Here is a 17,278-nt window from a genome sequence, read left to right as displayed (position 1 = left end):
CAGGGGACTTCCTGGAGCATATTTGGCTTGCTAGAGACGTGCCCAAGGAGAGTACGGTTTGGAGATCCAGTTCCACCAGATACGGGCACCCATGGTGTTATTGCTGTGAAGGGGATCCCTTAGACCAAGCCCACTAGCTGACTTCGGAAGACAAACTTTAGTCCATTTGACAAGTGCCCATTTTCTATTGAGGCCCGAGGAACCCCAAAGGAAATTTCTTTGAAGATTGCTAATTTTTTTAAGAACCCATTTAGGGGCTGCCAATATGGAGAATAAATACAGAGGCATGGCTTGGAGAATGGATTTGATTAGGATGAGCCTGCTGGCAATGTTGAGCAAGCGGTAGGTCCAAGAAGAGAGCCTGGTTTCTAAATTGTCAAGTAGGGTTCTCCAGGAAGCATGTTTGATGGCTGAGTCAAACAGGGGAGCTCCAAGATATTTCGAAGGAAGCACAGCTATCGGGAAGCCCAAAATCCTGGCTATATTTCTCTGAGTGAGGATGGGGGTATGGAAAAAGAAGAGTTGGGATTTGGAGGCATTGATGGTGGTGCCAGAAGCTTCTGAGAAGAGATTGAGCAGGGATTTGAAGGCAGAGGCCTCTTGAACTGATGGATGGCCAAAAAGCATATTGTCATCGACAAATTGTTGGTGAGAGATGGGGGGTTGACCATGAAGAGAAATGCCCTTTAATGAATGAGAAGAGATGGCAGAATGAAGAAGGTGACTGAGTCCTTCGGCCATGAGAACAAAAAGGAACGGAGAGAGAGGGTCACCTTGACGAATTCCCCGGGTGGGACGAAAAGGTGAGGAAGGAGATCCACTAAGAATGATGGAGAAACAGGAGGAGGAGATAAGATTCATAAGCCAGCATATCCAAGTAGCACTAAAGCCAAATGCTAATAACATATGATTAATATAGGTCCAACTTAGTTTATCGAAAGCTTTAGAAAGATCTAACTTGAGAATCATACCTGGATTTTTTAGTACCTTGAGAGAATGGATCACTTCATGTGAGAGAATGATACCATCCAGAATCTGGTGCCCTTCTACATAGCCTGTCTGCTCTGGTGAGATGAGGAGAGGGAGAAGAGGTTTGAGCTTGTTCACCAAGACTTCAGATATGAGTTTGTAGATTATGTTACAGAGAGCGATGGGCCTGTATTTATCCAGAGTGTTGGATTCTTCCACTTTAGGTACTAGCGCTATGAAGGTCGTGTTGAGGGAGGGAAGGATCCAATGCATCGATCTCGATTCTTCCACGAGTTCCCAGACCTTTGTTTTGATGTGCTCCCAGAAAGCATGGAAGAAATTAGCTGTGAAGCCATCTGGTCCGGGTGCTTTTCCATCCTTAAGTTGGGCCATAGCGTCCTCCACTTCCTGCATAGAGATTGGCTGGAGAAGCATATTGTTATGGTCCTCCGTGATGATCTTTGGAATATGCTGCGTGATAGAATGTATAGCCTGATTTCTGCAGCCCGGAGGCTCTCGAAGAATGTCCTGAAAGTACTCTCTGAATTCCTGTTCCACTTCTTCATGCACCTCCAGACGCTCTCCTTGCCGATTATTAATGAAGGCGATGTTATTGTGCATTCTTCTTTGAATAGTAGACCTATGAAAAAATTTGGTATTTTTCTCCCCATCCTTAAGCCATCTGACCCTGGATTTTTGATGCCACAGGGTCTCTTCTTGTTGCCTTCGTGCTTCAATCTTGGTCAAGAGGGCCTTCTCCTATTGCGCATAGTCTTCTGTTCTTCCCTCAGTGATAATGCACTATTGCAATGTATTCATTTGCTGCTCCAGCACTTTCTGATGGTCAAAAATATTACCAAACTGAGAGCGGTTCCAAGATTTGAGAGCTTGTTTGAGGTGTTTTAACTTTTGTTGAAACTGGAACATATTGGCTCCTTCTGGGGGGGTGAAGGATTTCCAGGAATCAATAACAACATCTTTGAAGTTAGGATGTGAAAACCAAAATGATTCAAAGCGAAAAGGTCTATTACACCTAGCACCCAGACGCAACCATTGTAACAATATGGGCCAGTGATCAGAGCCCACTTGAGGCATGATGGAGGCATGAAAGTCCCACCCAGATGAATGGCATTGTCCGACATAACGAATCGATCCAGCTTGGAGGCTATATGTTGTGGTCCCCTTCTTTTATTGGTCCAAGTATACATACCACTGGAAGTCTATAGGTCCATTAACTGATTTCTGTGGATGAAGTCTTTGAAGTCGATGCTATCTCCTTCCAGCCTCGATCGTCCCCCTAACTTTTCCTCCAAAGTAGTGATGATGTTGAAGTCACCACCACAAATCCAAAGGGGAAAGCTCCTGATAGAGTTGAGAGCTGAGAGAGTGTCAAGCAAATCCAACTTTTTTTGTAAATCTTGTGGGAAATACACATTAGAAAGATGTCCATGGATATTGGTCCCGATTAGGTGGAAAGTTGTCTGAATAAAGAAGTGTGAGGCATGAAAATCATGAAGGGAGAGCACTTGAGGGTTCCATATGATTGCAAACCCTCCGAAAGCCCCTGAAGCATCCACTGAGACTGAACAGCATCCCGCCCAGGCTTTATTTAGAATCCTTTCCAGAATAGTGCTATTGGATTTTGTTTCTTGTAGGTAGACTAATGAAGGCTTATCTTGTTGGATCATATTTTTTAACATTCTGTGTTTTGCAGGGCTGTTAAGCCCTCTCATGTTCCATGAGATGAGCTTCATGAGGAACAGTGGGGAAGAGATTTGAAAAACTTGGTCAGTTTAGGGAATCTACCAAATTCCACCAGCATTTCTCCAATAATAATGGTCCTCTGCAGATCCGTTTTACGCCTGCATTTCTTCGTGTCTTTCAGTATTTTTTTTCCATCCCAGGGACTGCCTGCCTGAATACGAAGGCTTTTGTCATGTTGTACTCTGGCTAAAACTACTTCAAGACGTTCGATTTCCCGGTGGGGTATAGCACTAAATTCTTTCTGTCGACACGTTGTTTGCAGGCAAAGAATGTCCAAACCTCCTAGATCTACACCCTTTGGTTCCTCATCCATGTGTATTGGTATGTTCTATTCTTCCTTGTTTAGCTTTTGATGGATACTAAGAGCTAGAGCTGCATCTACCTCCATGTTGGAAGTTTGAAGAGTTGTATCTTGAGCTTTATTATCAGAGGAGGTAGAGGCAGTGATGATGGTGGGGTCAGAGGCTGAGAGTAGAGCTGAGGGTTTTGGGAAAGGAGGGGGTGAAGTAGGAGGAGGATCTGAAGAAGGAGGGAAAGAAAGGTGATCCTCCAAGTTGTTTTGAGAGGTAAGGATTTCGAAGCTGTTCCGAGTTTCAAGATTTTTGAGATTATTTGGGGCGACTGGAGATTTCTTGGCATGCTTTCTTCGACTGGTAACTTTTGTGAATCCCTCAGCATCTTTGCTTGACTCAGTGACAGGGGTTTTAGATTGAAGATTCAGTGGGAAATCCTTAAAAAGGTGGCCATGTTCATGGCATTTCCTACAGCGAAAAGGAACATGCTCATAGTCTATTGTTTGAACCCATTCAAAGTTGTCATGAAATAAACTTATCGAGTCCATGAGTTCTTTGGCCAGATGCATGTGAACACAAATTCTGGCATAAGAGGTGTATCTTCGATGCTTAGTTTCCTCAACTACCTTGATAAAAACCCCGAGGCCATTGCCTATGTCCTTTAAGGTTTCCTCATCCCAGTATTCCAAGGGAAGAGAGTACAATTGGATCCATACTAGAGCCCAGTTGAAATCTTCTTTGTCTAGGTTGAATCGCTCTATCCAGTCACGAAGGTACAGACCTGCAGAGTTGAAGAAGTATGGGCTTCCTTCAAAGATATGGGTTTTTTCCTCCAAGAAGTTGAATATGGCAATGAAAAAGCCTTTGGGGCCAAGCTACAAGGTGACTTGTCCCTTTGGCTTCCATTTGGAAGTGATCCATCCTTGCAAGGCCTTTTCAATAGGCCAGAGTCCTAAGAACTTGCCTATGTGTGCATGATACCTCATATATTGGATTTGGCCATTGATTCGTTCACTAGGGAGATCTATTTTGGTTCTTTCTAAAGCCTTGGGGATGCATGTAGTAGCAGACGCCTTTGGATGCGACGTCGAGGCATTCTGATCTTTGCCCCTGTCTCTGGTGGCTGTAGAGCTTGTATCGGAGTTGCCAGTGCTATCAATGACAGGATTGGCAGCTTGGGCAGCCAGACGGGTAGGACCCGGACTAGCGTTTGCATCTGCACTTGCAGAGTTGTCAGAATAGGGACTGATGGGGGGAGGGGGGGCTATGCTAGCCCCTACGGAAGGCGGTTTCATGGAGATAGTGTCAGCAGCAAGGCGGAGTCAAGAAACCAGTGTGCTCAGCGGATACGGGCGACAGGTTTTACGCAGGAACCCTAGCAGGAAATCCAGTCGAATTCTCCATTCTATTCTAGTTCGTTTTGAAACAGGTATTGCGCTTGGCCCGATTTAGACTAACTACTCACACAGCGAGCTACAACCATGGAGGCCAAATCTAGTGATAAAAGGTTTGGGAACATCTAGGAGAAGGTGAAATCAAAGGTTAGAGTATGAATGTAATTATCACTTATTTTCCAACCATCATCGTGGTTAAGGTTATTAGGGTGTTTTCCTATTTCGATAGATTCTCTAAATTTCCTATGGTTATAATGATCAATTTTGGCCACAACAGAAGAGTTTCAATAAAAATATGATGATTGGTTTTACTCAAGTGCTCGGCCAAAGATGAGGTTTTGGGATGGTTATGCTTAATGTCAGCGGCATGCTCTTGAATCCTATTTAATATTGATTGACAGGTCTCACCAATGTATGCTTTTCCACAAGAACAAGGAACCAAATAAACCCCTTTGTGGCATTTAGGATCAATAGGATCTTTTACTGATTTTAGGCATCTTCTAATGGTGTTCATAGGTTTGAAGGTGGGTTTTATATTGTTCTTCTTTAAAATATAAGAAATTTTATCTATGGTGCCCAATATATAGGGGAGGTGGACCTTACCAACATAATCATCCATTGGTTGTTTGTTTTTAGGATTCTCCGCCTTCTTGAAAGCTTTTCTCCTTGGTGCCTTCTATATCCATTCTTTTCAAAAACATCCATGAGATGGTTCTTCTCCTATTCAAAATGATCATGATATGAAATGCGAACAACCCTAGTTGCTAGATTGTTGAGAACCACCAGTTTCTGAGTAGGATGATGGTGAGAGTTGGCATGAAGGTAATGTTCTTTGTGGGTTTTCTTACGATAGACCTGGTGAGATATGGAGCCATATTGGTTTCTCTTGATTGTCAAGAAAAGGAAGACTACCATTCTCTTCCACTTCCATTGTAAACTTGATAGAATTAGATTGACTGTTAAGGTTCTTCAGGAAAATGTCTAATTTTACTTTTTGATGAGGCCAATCAATATAAGTGTCATTGACAAATATTTTCCAAATCTTAGGTTTTAATGGGGAAGACTCAATGGCTTTAGCTTAAAAATGTTCCATAAACATATTGGCAATGATAGGTGATAGAGGTGATCCCATAGCTACACCGCAAGTCTGCTCATATATATCATCTTTAAAATTGAAAAAGGTTGATTTTAGACAAACTTCTACTAATTTAGTTGTGTCAGGATCAGTGACTTTATGGACGACTTCCATGGCTTCATCTATGGGAATGTTAGTTTAGAGATATTTTACATCAAAAATAACCAAGATGTCATGTTGGTCTAGTTTGATCTGTTTGATCTCATTGATGAAGTGATTAGAATCTTTGACAAAGGAACTGGTGTTCCCCACCATGGGTTTAAGTTTTGTAGCAAGGTATTTCACGAGACGGTAAGTGGGACCTCCAATGGTGTTGACAATAGACCTTATGGGGATACCTTCTTTATGAATTTTGGGGGCTCCATAAATTCTGGAGGTGTAGGGATTGGTTTCAATAATATTTTTAATGTGTTCTTTGCTTGATTTTATCAAGTTATTAACATCCCTGGAGATCTTTCTTATGGGATTCTTTTTTAATTTAATGTAACAACTCCTATTGGCCAGGTGGTCTAGCATCTTCTCATTGTAATCATTTGTGTTCATTATAACAGTCGTACTACCTTTGTTGGATTTCAAGACCACAATATTAGAGTTTTGGTTTAGGGTATTGAGAGCAAGATATTCTTTTTTGGAAATGTTTCTTCTGGGTGGTTGGGATTTCTTGAGGATGATGGAGCAATCTTGTCTAACAATCTCTTTAATGTTGTCCAGTAAATCCTTAATCCCATACTCAATGTTGCACATAATGTCTTCTTTGGGGATGGTACGAAGGGAAATGGAAAAATTCAAGCCTCTTTCAAGGAGACCTAAAGTGACTTGGTCAATCTGGGTGCTGGAGACATTCACGGTATGCTTTCTTACTTTCTCAACATCTGATGTCACTGTCTTATTCTCAAAAACATTGTTTATTGTTTCACTTTTCGTGGATGCAACCTCAGCTTAGTGTGATGCCTTACCATCCACCGTGAGCTTGTTTTTGGAAACACCTTGGCTGAAACGCCTTCATGCCAACTCTCACCATCATCCTACTCAGAAAATGGGGGTTCTCAACACTCTAGCAACCAGGGTTGTTTGCATTTTAGATCATGATAATTTTGAACACGAGAAGAACCATCTCATGGATGTTTTTGAAAATAATGGATATAGAAGACACCAAGGAATCAAAGCTTTCAAGAAGGTGGAGAATCCTAAAAACAAATAACCAATGGATGATTATGATGGTAAGGTCCACCTCCCCTATATATTGGTCACCACTGATAAAATTTATTATATTTTAAAGAAGAACAATATAAAAACCACCTTCAAACCTATGAACACCATTAGCAAATGCCTAAAATTGGTAAAAGATCCTATTGATCCTAAATGCCACAAAGGGGTTTATCTGGTTCCTTCTTCTTGTGGCAAAGCCTATATTGGTGAGACTGGTCGATCAATATTAACTAAGATCTAAGAGCATGTCGCTGACATTAAGCATAACTGTTCCAAAACCTCATCTTTGGCTGAGCACTCCAGTAAAACCAATCATCATATTTGTATTGAAAACTCTTGTGTTGTCACCAAAATTGATCATTATCACCGTAGGAAATTTAGAGAAGCTATAGAAATAGGAAAACACCCTAACAACCTTAACCACGATGATGGTTGTAAAATAAGTGATAATTGGATTCCTACTCTCACCTCTGATTCCACCTTCTCCTAGATGCTCCTTGCCTTCTTATCGCCAGATTTGGCCTCCATGGTCTTCCTTATAAGTATACCAACCCTAAAACTTATTAAAATATTTTAATAAAAGAAAAAATCAAGAATGAATAATTTTATAATTTCAATTTTAATTTATTTTAATTTTAACTAAAACTTTAGTTTAATTTAATTTAATCTCAATCATTATATTGAATTCTAATTTTAAAACTTTATAAATTAATTAATAATAATTAGTAATGATATAATAAAGTTTATAAGAATTAAGACTTTGTAACATCATTAACAAAATATTTTTAGTGATTATTATTAATAAAAAAAAATTATAATTCTCAATTTGATTCAAACAAAATTAAAGATTAAAAATTTTATTCAATTTAAATATTAAATTCATTTTAATCTTGAAATTAATATAAAATAATTAATTATGCAGAAAAATAATAAGTTAGGTATTAATTATTATTTATTTTTAATCATTCAATTAAAACTAAAAATAATTTATACAACTTATTAAATACAATTGTTAAATTTAAAAATTTAATCATTAAATTCATTTTAATCTTGAAATTAATAAAAATTAATTAATTATGCAGAAAAATAATAAGTTAGTTTATAATCATTAATAAATATTAGGTATTAATTATTATTTATTTTTAATCATTCAATTAAAACTAAAAATAATTTATACAACTTATTAAATAAAATTGTCAAATTTAAAAAGAAAATTTAATAATCTTTAAAAGAAAACTAGATATTAAAATAAAAACTTAAACTAAAAATTCATTAACAAAATAAAAAATTAAAACTAAAACTGAATTAAATCATTATCAAACTTGTCAGTTGCCATTCATTCCCATCCCAACCCTCACCTTTATTTATTAAAGCTATTGAGTTCTGACTTATTCACTCATGGATCTATCCTGATGATGAACCACATAGGATTGTTCGAAACATCAATTCCAAAAACATGAATGTGATGACTCCGAAAGATAACACCACACAGAATTTAATTACTTTTGATAAAACCTTTCAAACCTTCACTCAGTGGTGGCTCATGGTGGCTAGGGTTGGGATCTGTAAATAAAGGCTATTGGTCTTCACAGATTGTGAGTCTCTTGAAATGAAAACCCATGCAAAAAAAATGAACGATAGCTATAGCTGTTATGCCCAATGGATAGCTACTCATGACTTAGGATGATGCCAATATCTTTGCTCACAACGGTGACTCCTCCTAGCAGATTATGTTCTTAACTAGTTGTTACTATTAAACTAGAATTTATTAAATTCTTATAAAGTTTTTTCTCTTTAACTAAAAATTGAATTAGTTGGTAGTACAAAAATAATAGAGCCAAAATTTTATAGAAATATCTTGAAATACTTATAATAATAACCATGCATATTTTTAGCACTTTCTAAATTCAAACTCTATGTAAAATAGAGAAAACTATGTAAAATATGGAAATGATTAACATATTCCAACCGTTAAAAACCTTCAACATTAATGAACATCGAAAAAAATAATAAATATTTCATTAATCATGGAGGAGGATAAACCAATGTTAGATGGAAATGTAACCTAACAAATCTATATATCATAACTGATCAGGAAAAAACTGCTCTGATGCAAATCACTGCCCAGCGCTGCCAAACCCTAGCCAGTAGCCGCCCCTGACTGCCCTCACTGTAGCAGCCGCCGCACCTCTGCTGGTCGCTTGCAATGGAAATGGCGGTAGGAGGGGAGAGCTCTGCCTCCCCTCCAAAAAACTCCACAAGCTCTGACAAAACTAAGTACGCTCAGCCTCTTTACCCCTCTGGCGCAGGCCCAGTCGAAGGACAAGACGGACATCAGAAGAATGAAGCAAGGATACATACGGCCCCGACAGAAGAAGACAATGCAGACAAAGAGATACACAATAAAGCTAAGGCGTCTCAGCCAAAGGCAACCTCGGCCACTTGTATCCCAAAAGCTGCCGAACCCATCAAGGTTGACCTGCCTAGCCACCGCATCAATGGTGAGATCCAGTACATGCAAGATCATGCACTAATCGGAAAGTTTCTAGGCTTCTGGCCTACGGAAAAAGCCTTACAAGGTTGGATAGCTTCAAAATGGAAGCCCAAAGGACAAATTACTCTGCAACTAGGTCCAAAAGGCTTTTTCACAGCAATCTTTCACTGTGTGGAGGACAGAGTGCGGATATTCGAAGGAGGCCCATACTTCTTCAACTCTTCAGGCCTCTATCTCACAGAATGGAAACCAAGATTCAATCCCGACAAGGAAGATTTCAGCTGGGCTCCGGTCTGGATCAGGATGTACTCCCTCCCAGCGGAGTACTGGAAAGAAGAAATGCTGGCGGATATAGGCAACAAACTTGGCACCTTCATCCGAGTCGCGGCTGAGACAAAAACTCGCAAATATACCTCATATGCCAGGATCTGCGTCCAAATGCATCTAACCAAAGCTCTAGCTGATACGGTAAGACTCTATCACGATGATTATGAATGGACACAACCTTTAGATTATGAGCATATTCCCTTCCGCTGTCGTAAGTGTCATGAGCATGGCCACCTCTTCCGTGACTGTCCATTAAATTCTCAGTCCAAAGCAGCTGCTGCTGTCTCTGATAAAGACTCTGAAGGTTTCATCAAAATTCCCAACCGCCGTAGGCATGCCAAAAAGAGTCAGCCAGTCATGGAAAACGCTCTCAAAACTGACTCCCAGAACAGATTCTCTGTTCTTGCAACGCATAATAAGCAAGACCATCCCAGTTCTGAACCCCCACTCAATTCCTCTTCGCCCTCTTCCTCCCTCCTTCACTCAGACCCCTTGCAGCCCTCTGATCCTGCTCTTTCGAATCCCAATCCAAACCCTTCTTTGGAGAAAGGAAAATCGGTGTCAAGTCTCAGTCCCTTCTCATTCTCCCAAGAGAAGCCTACATTGGATAATAAGCAGCAAGACTATGATATGGAGACCGATGCTACTCTGGCTCTCAGTCTTCAGCAAGAAGCGGATGAGGAAGAACTAGGGGAAACCACTGTCATGGAAGAAGATCAGGCGGATGTTAGTATAGATGGTTTAGACATCTTCACACTTGAAACGGCATGCAAACAGAAAGAATACAACTCTATTCAACCCTGGCAAATAGATAAGCTGGAAGGAGTCTTAGCCAAGGCGCAGCATAATAAAAGCCTTGGCATACAGGGAGGCAGCCCTTGGGACGGAAAAAAGGTGCTCAAAGATCTTAAGAAACGAGGAAGAAAGACAGACCTTCAAAGAACCATAGCATTAGGTGAAATACTTATGGAGTCGGGGCGATTCCCTAAGTTGACAAAGTTCTACAAACCCAAATCTCAGTTTACATGAAGTTAATATCCTGGAATGTGAGAGGACTCAACAGCCCCTCAAAACATAGAATGATCAAAAACTTGATTCAACAAGAAAAACCAACCATAGTTTTTCTGCAAGAAACAAAAAGCAGCACTGATGCTATTGAAAGAATTCGCGGCAAAGTCTGGGCAGGAAGCAGCGCCATCTCTGTAGACGCCTCTGGAGCCTCAGGCGGTTTAGCCATTTTGTGGAACCCGCAAATCATCACACTTTATGACTTCCATGCCACTCTCCATCTTATTCAAGCCTCCTTCCACCTCATTGGCACCGGAATCCATGGGCATCTCACAAATGTATATTTTCCTCAGACAATTCAGCAAAAACTAGAACTGCTGGAAACGATCTCTATCCTCAATGAAAACAGGCAATTCCCGCTCTGGATTGGCGGCGGTGACTTCAACATAATAACATCCATGGCAGAGAAGCAGGGAGGTAGAATCAGGCTCGACAGTGACAGTGAGGGCCTCAAAGAATTCATTCAAAACAATCATCTTATGGACATACCAACCTCTAATGGCATTTTCACTTGGACTAACAAGCGTCGAGGTATTCATCACATTGCCTCCAGGCTTGATAGATTCCTTCTTTCTGACAATGCAATCCACCTGGGAGGGGATTTCAATGCTTCCATCATCCCCCAAAGTGGCTCTGATCACTGGCCAATTTTGCTACAATGGTCCAGGCCAGGTAACCGCTGCAACAGACCTTTCAGATTCGAAGCATTCTGGCTAACAAATGCCACTTTCAAGACGGTAGTCAGCGATGCATGGGCAGCTTACATTCCGCCAGAGGGAGCCAAAATGTATCAATTCCAACAAAAATTGAAAAATCTGAAATATGTCCTCAAAGTGTGGAATCGCACAAATTTTGGTAACATCCAGGAGAAGCGCTTACAATTGGAACAGCAAATGCGCATGCTTCAACAAACTCTCATTCTTGAAGGCAGATCAGAAGAACAAGCTCAACAGGAACAGATACTCTGGAACCAAATCGAGGAACGCAGGAAACAAGAGGAAATACTCTGGCGGCAAAAATCTAGAATCAATTGGCTCAAAGAGGGGGAGAAGAATACAAAATTCTTCCACAAAGCCACCATTCAAAGGCGAATGCACAATAATATCACGTTCATCAACAACCAACAAGGCGAAAGAATTGAGGAACATGAGGACATGGAAAAGGAATTCACAGGGTATTTCAAGGAAATTTTAACGGAACCCATTGAGAACAGGGATGCAGCAATCAGAGCCATCACGCAGCATATTCCAAGCATCATAACTGAGGATCACAATAACAGATTACTCCAGCCCACGACCTTGCAGGAAGTTGAAGAAGCCATGGCTCAACTCAAAGACGGAAAAGCGCCTGGGCCTGATGGCTTTACAGCCAATTTCTTCCATGAATTCTGGGAACTCATCAAAAATGAAGTATGGGACCTCGTTGAAGAATCCAGAAGCATGCACTGGATCCTCCCGGCCCTCAATACCACCTTCATAGCTCTGGTACCCAAGGGCGAAGAACCCAACAGGCCAGAAAATTACAGACCAATCGCATTATGCAATGTAATATACAAGCTAATCTCAAAGGTCATCGCAAATAGGCTCAAACCTCTCTTGCCCTTACTCATATCTCCGGAACAAACAGGATATGTGGAAGGACGGCAGATCATGGATGGAATCATACTATCAAATGAGGTAATACACTCATTAAAGATTCTTAAGAAACCAGGTATGATTCTAAAACTCGACCTCTCCAAAGCTTTTGATAAGCTTAGTTGGAATTTTATTCATAAAATGCTTTTAGCCTTTGGCTTCAGTGCAACCTGGACCAGGTGGATTATGAATCTCATTACCTCTCCAAGCTTCTCTGTTCTTTTGAATGGCTCTCCCTCTTCCCCCTTTCGACCCTCTCGCGGCATTAGGCAAGGGGATCCTCTTTCACCTTTTCTCTTTGTTCTAATGGCCGAGGGCCTCAGCAGACTTCTCAAATCAGCCATTGCCTCTCAAGAGCTTAAAGGTATTTCTATCCATGGTCTCAATCCTCTGTCTCATCAGCAGTTCGTTGATGACACCATGCTATTTGGTCATCCCTCCTCGAAAGAAGCCTCAGTGTTTAAGTCTCTCCTCTCCCTTTACTCTGATGCCTCTGGCACCTCCATCAATGCCTCGAAGTCTCAACTCTTCTTTTTTAACACCCCCCCCTCCACTCAAAGGAATATTGCCAGAATTCTGGGATTCACCATTTCCCATTTGCCATCTAAATACCTTGGAGCTCCCCTCTCGGACTCAGCTATCAAACATGCTTCCTGGCGGTCTCTCCTGGATAAGCTAGAATCAAAACTCTCATCGTGGACCTTTCGTGCTCTCAACATGGCAGGCAGATTGGTCCTGATCAAGTCTGTCCTTCAAGCTATGCCGTTGTACCTCTTCTCCACCATGGCAGCTCCAAAATGGGTCCTTAAAGCCATTCGAAACCTTCAGCGCAACTTCCTATGGGGCTCCACTGGTAGGAATCGAAAATGGGCTCTCGTAAATTGGAAAGAAGTGTGCAAAATCAAATCAGAAGGAGGACTAGGGCTTCGAGATCCGCTTCAAAGTAACAACACAATGGGAGCCAGAATGTGGTGGAACTGGATCTCCAAGCCTCATTCACCTTGGGCTCGACTATGGCAAGCGAAATATGCTCTGGGAAGTCAATGGCACGATCTCATCAGAATTAACTCCACAGCCCAAGGCTCACCAATCTGGAATGCTGCAAAGATACACAGCCACTTCATTCAGGAACACAGTTTCTGGGAAATCCATTCAGGCACGTCAGCCAAGTTTTGGGAGGATTCGTGGCAGCAGCTCCCTAAACTTGCGAATCTATTCCAAATGCCCCTCTGGCAATCATACATGCAGCAAGAAAACCTCATTCAGGTTCAACAATTCTGGCAACAAACAGAGCATCATGGATACCAACTATGGAAACCAGCGAGCAGCTGGCAGAGGGATTGGGAGGGCGAAACATACTCAGACATGGATCAGGAACTCACTCATCGCAGAATCCGTCACTCCAACCAGCAGGATAAGCTCAGATGGGGTCACACGCACAAAGGCACATTCACCACTAAAGAAGCACATCATCTGCGCTATTCAGACACCCAAGCGGATAAAGATCAAATTTGGGCACGAGTTTGGCTACCAGGGCTATGGCCTAAAATCTCAACCTTCTTATGGCTGCTCAGTAAAAAGCGCATTCTTACTTGGGATAATTTGATAAAAAGGGGATTCATTGGGCCTTCTAGATGCCCAAATTGCAATCTCAACGCTGAGACAATCAGCCATTTAATGGAGACATGTCCGCTAGCAAAGCAACTTTGGGAAAAAGTGGAGAAATGCAACAAGAGAACAGAACCCAGGGGCGAGGATGTAACGGAAAATATACGGAACTGGGACAAGAACCCATTCAAAAGCCAACTTCTCAATACTTTATGGGGTCTAATACCAGGCTTTTTGTACTGGCTTCTCTGGAAAGAGCGCAACTCTCGAATCTTCAACAACACTTCCCGGACAATCGACGCTCTGTGGCTCATCTACAAAAGAAATATCCAGGAAACCTTAGCCATAAGAACCTGGTATGATACAGACATGCCAGAAGTGCAACAAGAGAGGGACATTTTTAAAGAATGGAATCTTGACCTTTCCGCCTTTGCAAAGGTCATTACCCGTCCTCCACGCAGCTCCACCTCCCCGTCCTCCTGGTCCCCACCAGCTTTCAACTCATTCAAGCTCAATTTTGATGGGGCAGCTAAAGGAAATCCTGGTCCTGCAGGATTCGGAGGAATCATCAGAAGCCATACAGGAGCACTTTTGCATATCTATTATGGCTCATTAGGCAAAGACACCAACAATGTAGCTGAGATGGAAGGACTCTGGCAAGGGATCTGTCTAGCAGAGCAAAAACACTTCTTCCCTCTTGAGGTGGAGGGTGATTCTCTCATCCTAATAGCAGCAGCCAAGAAAATTCAGGCAGGGGCAACAGCAGTCAAATTAGCAACCAGCTGGAGATTACTAAGCAGGTTGGAATCCCTGGAGGCAAAGCTTAAGAATCCACAAAGTATAACCTTCCAGCATGTGCGAAGAACAGCAAATCAGGTAGCCGACAGAATGGCTAACCAAGGTGTTTCTCAGACATCACCATACTTCTCCGGCTCCTTGGACATGGTTGAGGATGAACAACTTAAAAAGGACTGCATCGCTTTGGTGCAAAAGGACCTCTCCCTCCCGGATGCGGGTGGTTTTATTGCATAGCAGGTCCGTGGCTCGTCATAAGGGCATGTGTCCGCCCGGACGAGCCACGTATACCAGGACGATTAGTATATGGTGTAGCAGCGTGAAGCATTTAAGTTCGCAGGTGATGGTTTATGGCAGTCGAGTCCTTTCGGCATTTACTGCCCTTCTCGGTAACTGGAAAATGGCGCTTCAAAGCCATAGCTTCTCTGTCATTCTCCCGCAGTTTGTGTTGGCTCATGCTCTGGTCCTGAGGGAGGTTGTGGAGGCTCATTGTGTTGGCTCATGCTCTGGTTCTGAGGGAGGTTGTGGTGGTTCTGAGGTTGCGAGGGGGTATTCCTACAATTCGAACAATTCGGGGATGTATGGCATCTCTGTCATTCTCCCGCAGTCTGGCATAAGGATTGGGTGCTCGGAGGTGGTGCGGGCTCATTCTCTGGTTCCGAGGGAGGCTGCGAGAGAGTATACCTGCTACTCGCCCAATTCAAGGATGCAGCGAGAGCGCCAACGAGGGATAAGTCGGCGCGGGAGTTACAGAGGCCGGGCTTCGTCTCAGAGACAAGCCCCCTCCCCCTCCTCCTCAATTGAGGTTTCTTCCGACCGCAGACGATCCAGGGGACAGGCAGTTGGCAGAGGAAGAGCAGCGGAACACCAAGAAAGGATGGAATGTGGGCACTCTGCACATCCCATGGTGAGATATCGTATTCCATGCACTCTGTCAAATTCTACTTTCTTTGTAACGGTTTCAGTGGAGCACTGCAGCAATCCTCGAGGTCAAGATGAGGCTCTTCAAGCCAGCCCTCCGCGGATTCCTGAGTCAGCTCCCTCAGTAGATATGCAAGTTCCCGCCATTGATCTGCTGCGCCCTGTTCAAGACAGCTTCTCCCCAGATCCTGGGGCAGGCCCAAGTGAACCTGTGTAGCGCAACATTCTCACCGAACCGGACAACCACCAGCCTCCCAGATGCAAAAAGGAGGAAGACCCGCACACCACTGATGATGACTAGTTCGTTCTGCAACTCGCCTCAGGTTTCTGAGCAAGGATTTTTTTCACTATCTGCTCTCACCGCTATCTTATATGTGTCAGGTCTTTGTCATTATGTAATTCTGTCCTTCTCTGTTACAGTGACGGCTATCCATAGTTGTTCCAGTCTCCATGTGTTTCAGTCTCAGCTAATCATGTATGTTCAGTGTCGGTCTCATGAATGTCGATTTGGTTCAAGTGTCGGTCTTATGTAATTTTGGAGATGATTATTCCTGAGCTTACTGTCAGTCCTTCGACAGGAATCACAGGGCTTAGGCTCTGTTGTACCACTGATGATGTAATTTTTGCCTTTTTTGTAATATAATAGCATAGTCTTATTCAGAAAAAAAAAAACCAAATCTATATATCATGGGTTGAAATCTTCTGGATAAAGGGAATGTGAATTGTTATTCAACATTGAGATTTTATAATAATTTTGAGAACATTCATAGGTTGGAATCCCTCACAAAATTTCATCAATCATGGAAGAGGATAGATGGCAATATCACATAATAAATGTATATATCATTACTTGAAATTTTTTGTATGATAGGAATGCAATTTGTTATTCAACACGGTCTCTATCTGCATCGTATTTTACCATACTTTTTCACTTGCTTCTTGTCTCTAGAAGATTTTTACTTACTCAAACCTTAGAGCCATGCAACATTACTCTAGTATTAGAGCCATGAAACATTAGTAAGTGCCAAATATGACATGTCAGTCCTGAACTGTACTCATAGATGTCCTTAAAATCACGGGGCACTAGCAATTTAGTCACGTATCTATGTAAGGAAACGAGTCTCACTCGTATATATATATGATCTTTTTGGATGATGGGAGCCGAGGAGCAGTTGCGGTGACAAAGAGTGACAAGGAAAGAAGTGGTATTGGGAATCATCCCTTGCATTCAATATAACCATCATAGATGCATCTAACTCTGGATCTATCATGCTCGGAGAGGGATCAAATCGCTCGAAGTGAAAACCTTCTTTTTAGAGTTTGGAATTTGAGGAAATATTTGCCCCGAGAGGGATCAAATCCCTCGAGGTGCAAACCTTCTTTTTGGAGTGTGGAATTTGAGGAAAGGTTTGCACCTCAAGGGATTTGATCCCTCTTGGCAAAAAATAGATTCTGAGTTAGATGGATCTAGGTTGGCTCCACTTGAGGGCAACAATGGCACATTTTTAGATTATCATTATTATGTATATGTTTGTGATAAACTTCGTACTTTGAAATTTACATTATGTTTTTTTTTTTACATGACTATATCATTATCTTCTTTAATTTTGTTTTTGTTTCTTACGTTGAATGGTGTGTACAACTCCACTTGGATGCTTTCAGTGGTT

General features: G+C 41.9%; 1 protein-coding gene across 1 annotated transcript; it reads left to right on the top strand.

Annotated features, from left to right (window-relative positions):
• Positions 1 to 8,976: 8,976 nt before the first annotated feature.
• Positions 8,977 to 12,556, top strand: LOC149153801 (uncharacterized). Its single transcript, XM_089443930.1, has 3 exons — positions 8,977 to 10,540; positions 10,771 to 12,329; positions 12,452 to 12,556. The coding sequence occupies exons 1-3, from the start codon at positions 8,977 to 8,979 to the stop codon at positions 12,554 to 12,556; spliced, it is 3,228 nt and encodes a 1,075-aa protein (XP_089300056.1).
• Positions 12,557 to 17,278: the final 4,722 nt, after the last annotated feature.

The sequence above is a fragment of the Pinus tabuliformis genome, chromosome 9 (assembly GCF_031772625.1).
Source record: "Pinus tabuliformis cultivar Carrire ecotype Pingquan chromosome 9, CPIR1, whole genome shotgun sequence".
In the NCBI taxonomy this organism is placed as follows: Eukaryota; Viridiplantae; Streptophyta; class Pinopsida; order Pinales; family Pinaceae; genus Pinus; species Pinus tabuliformis.
Note: the sequence above shows the minus strand (reverse complement) of the source record. Positions and strands in the feature narration are given on the sequence as shown.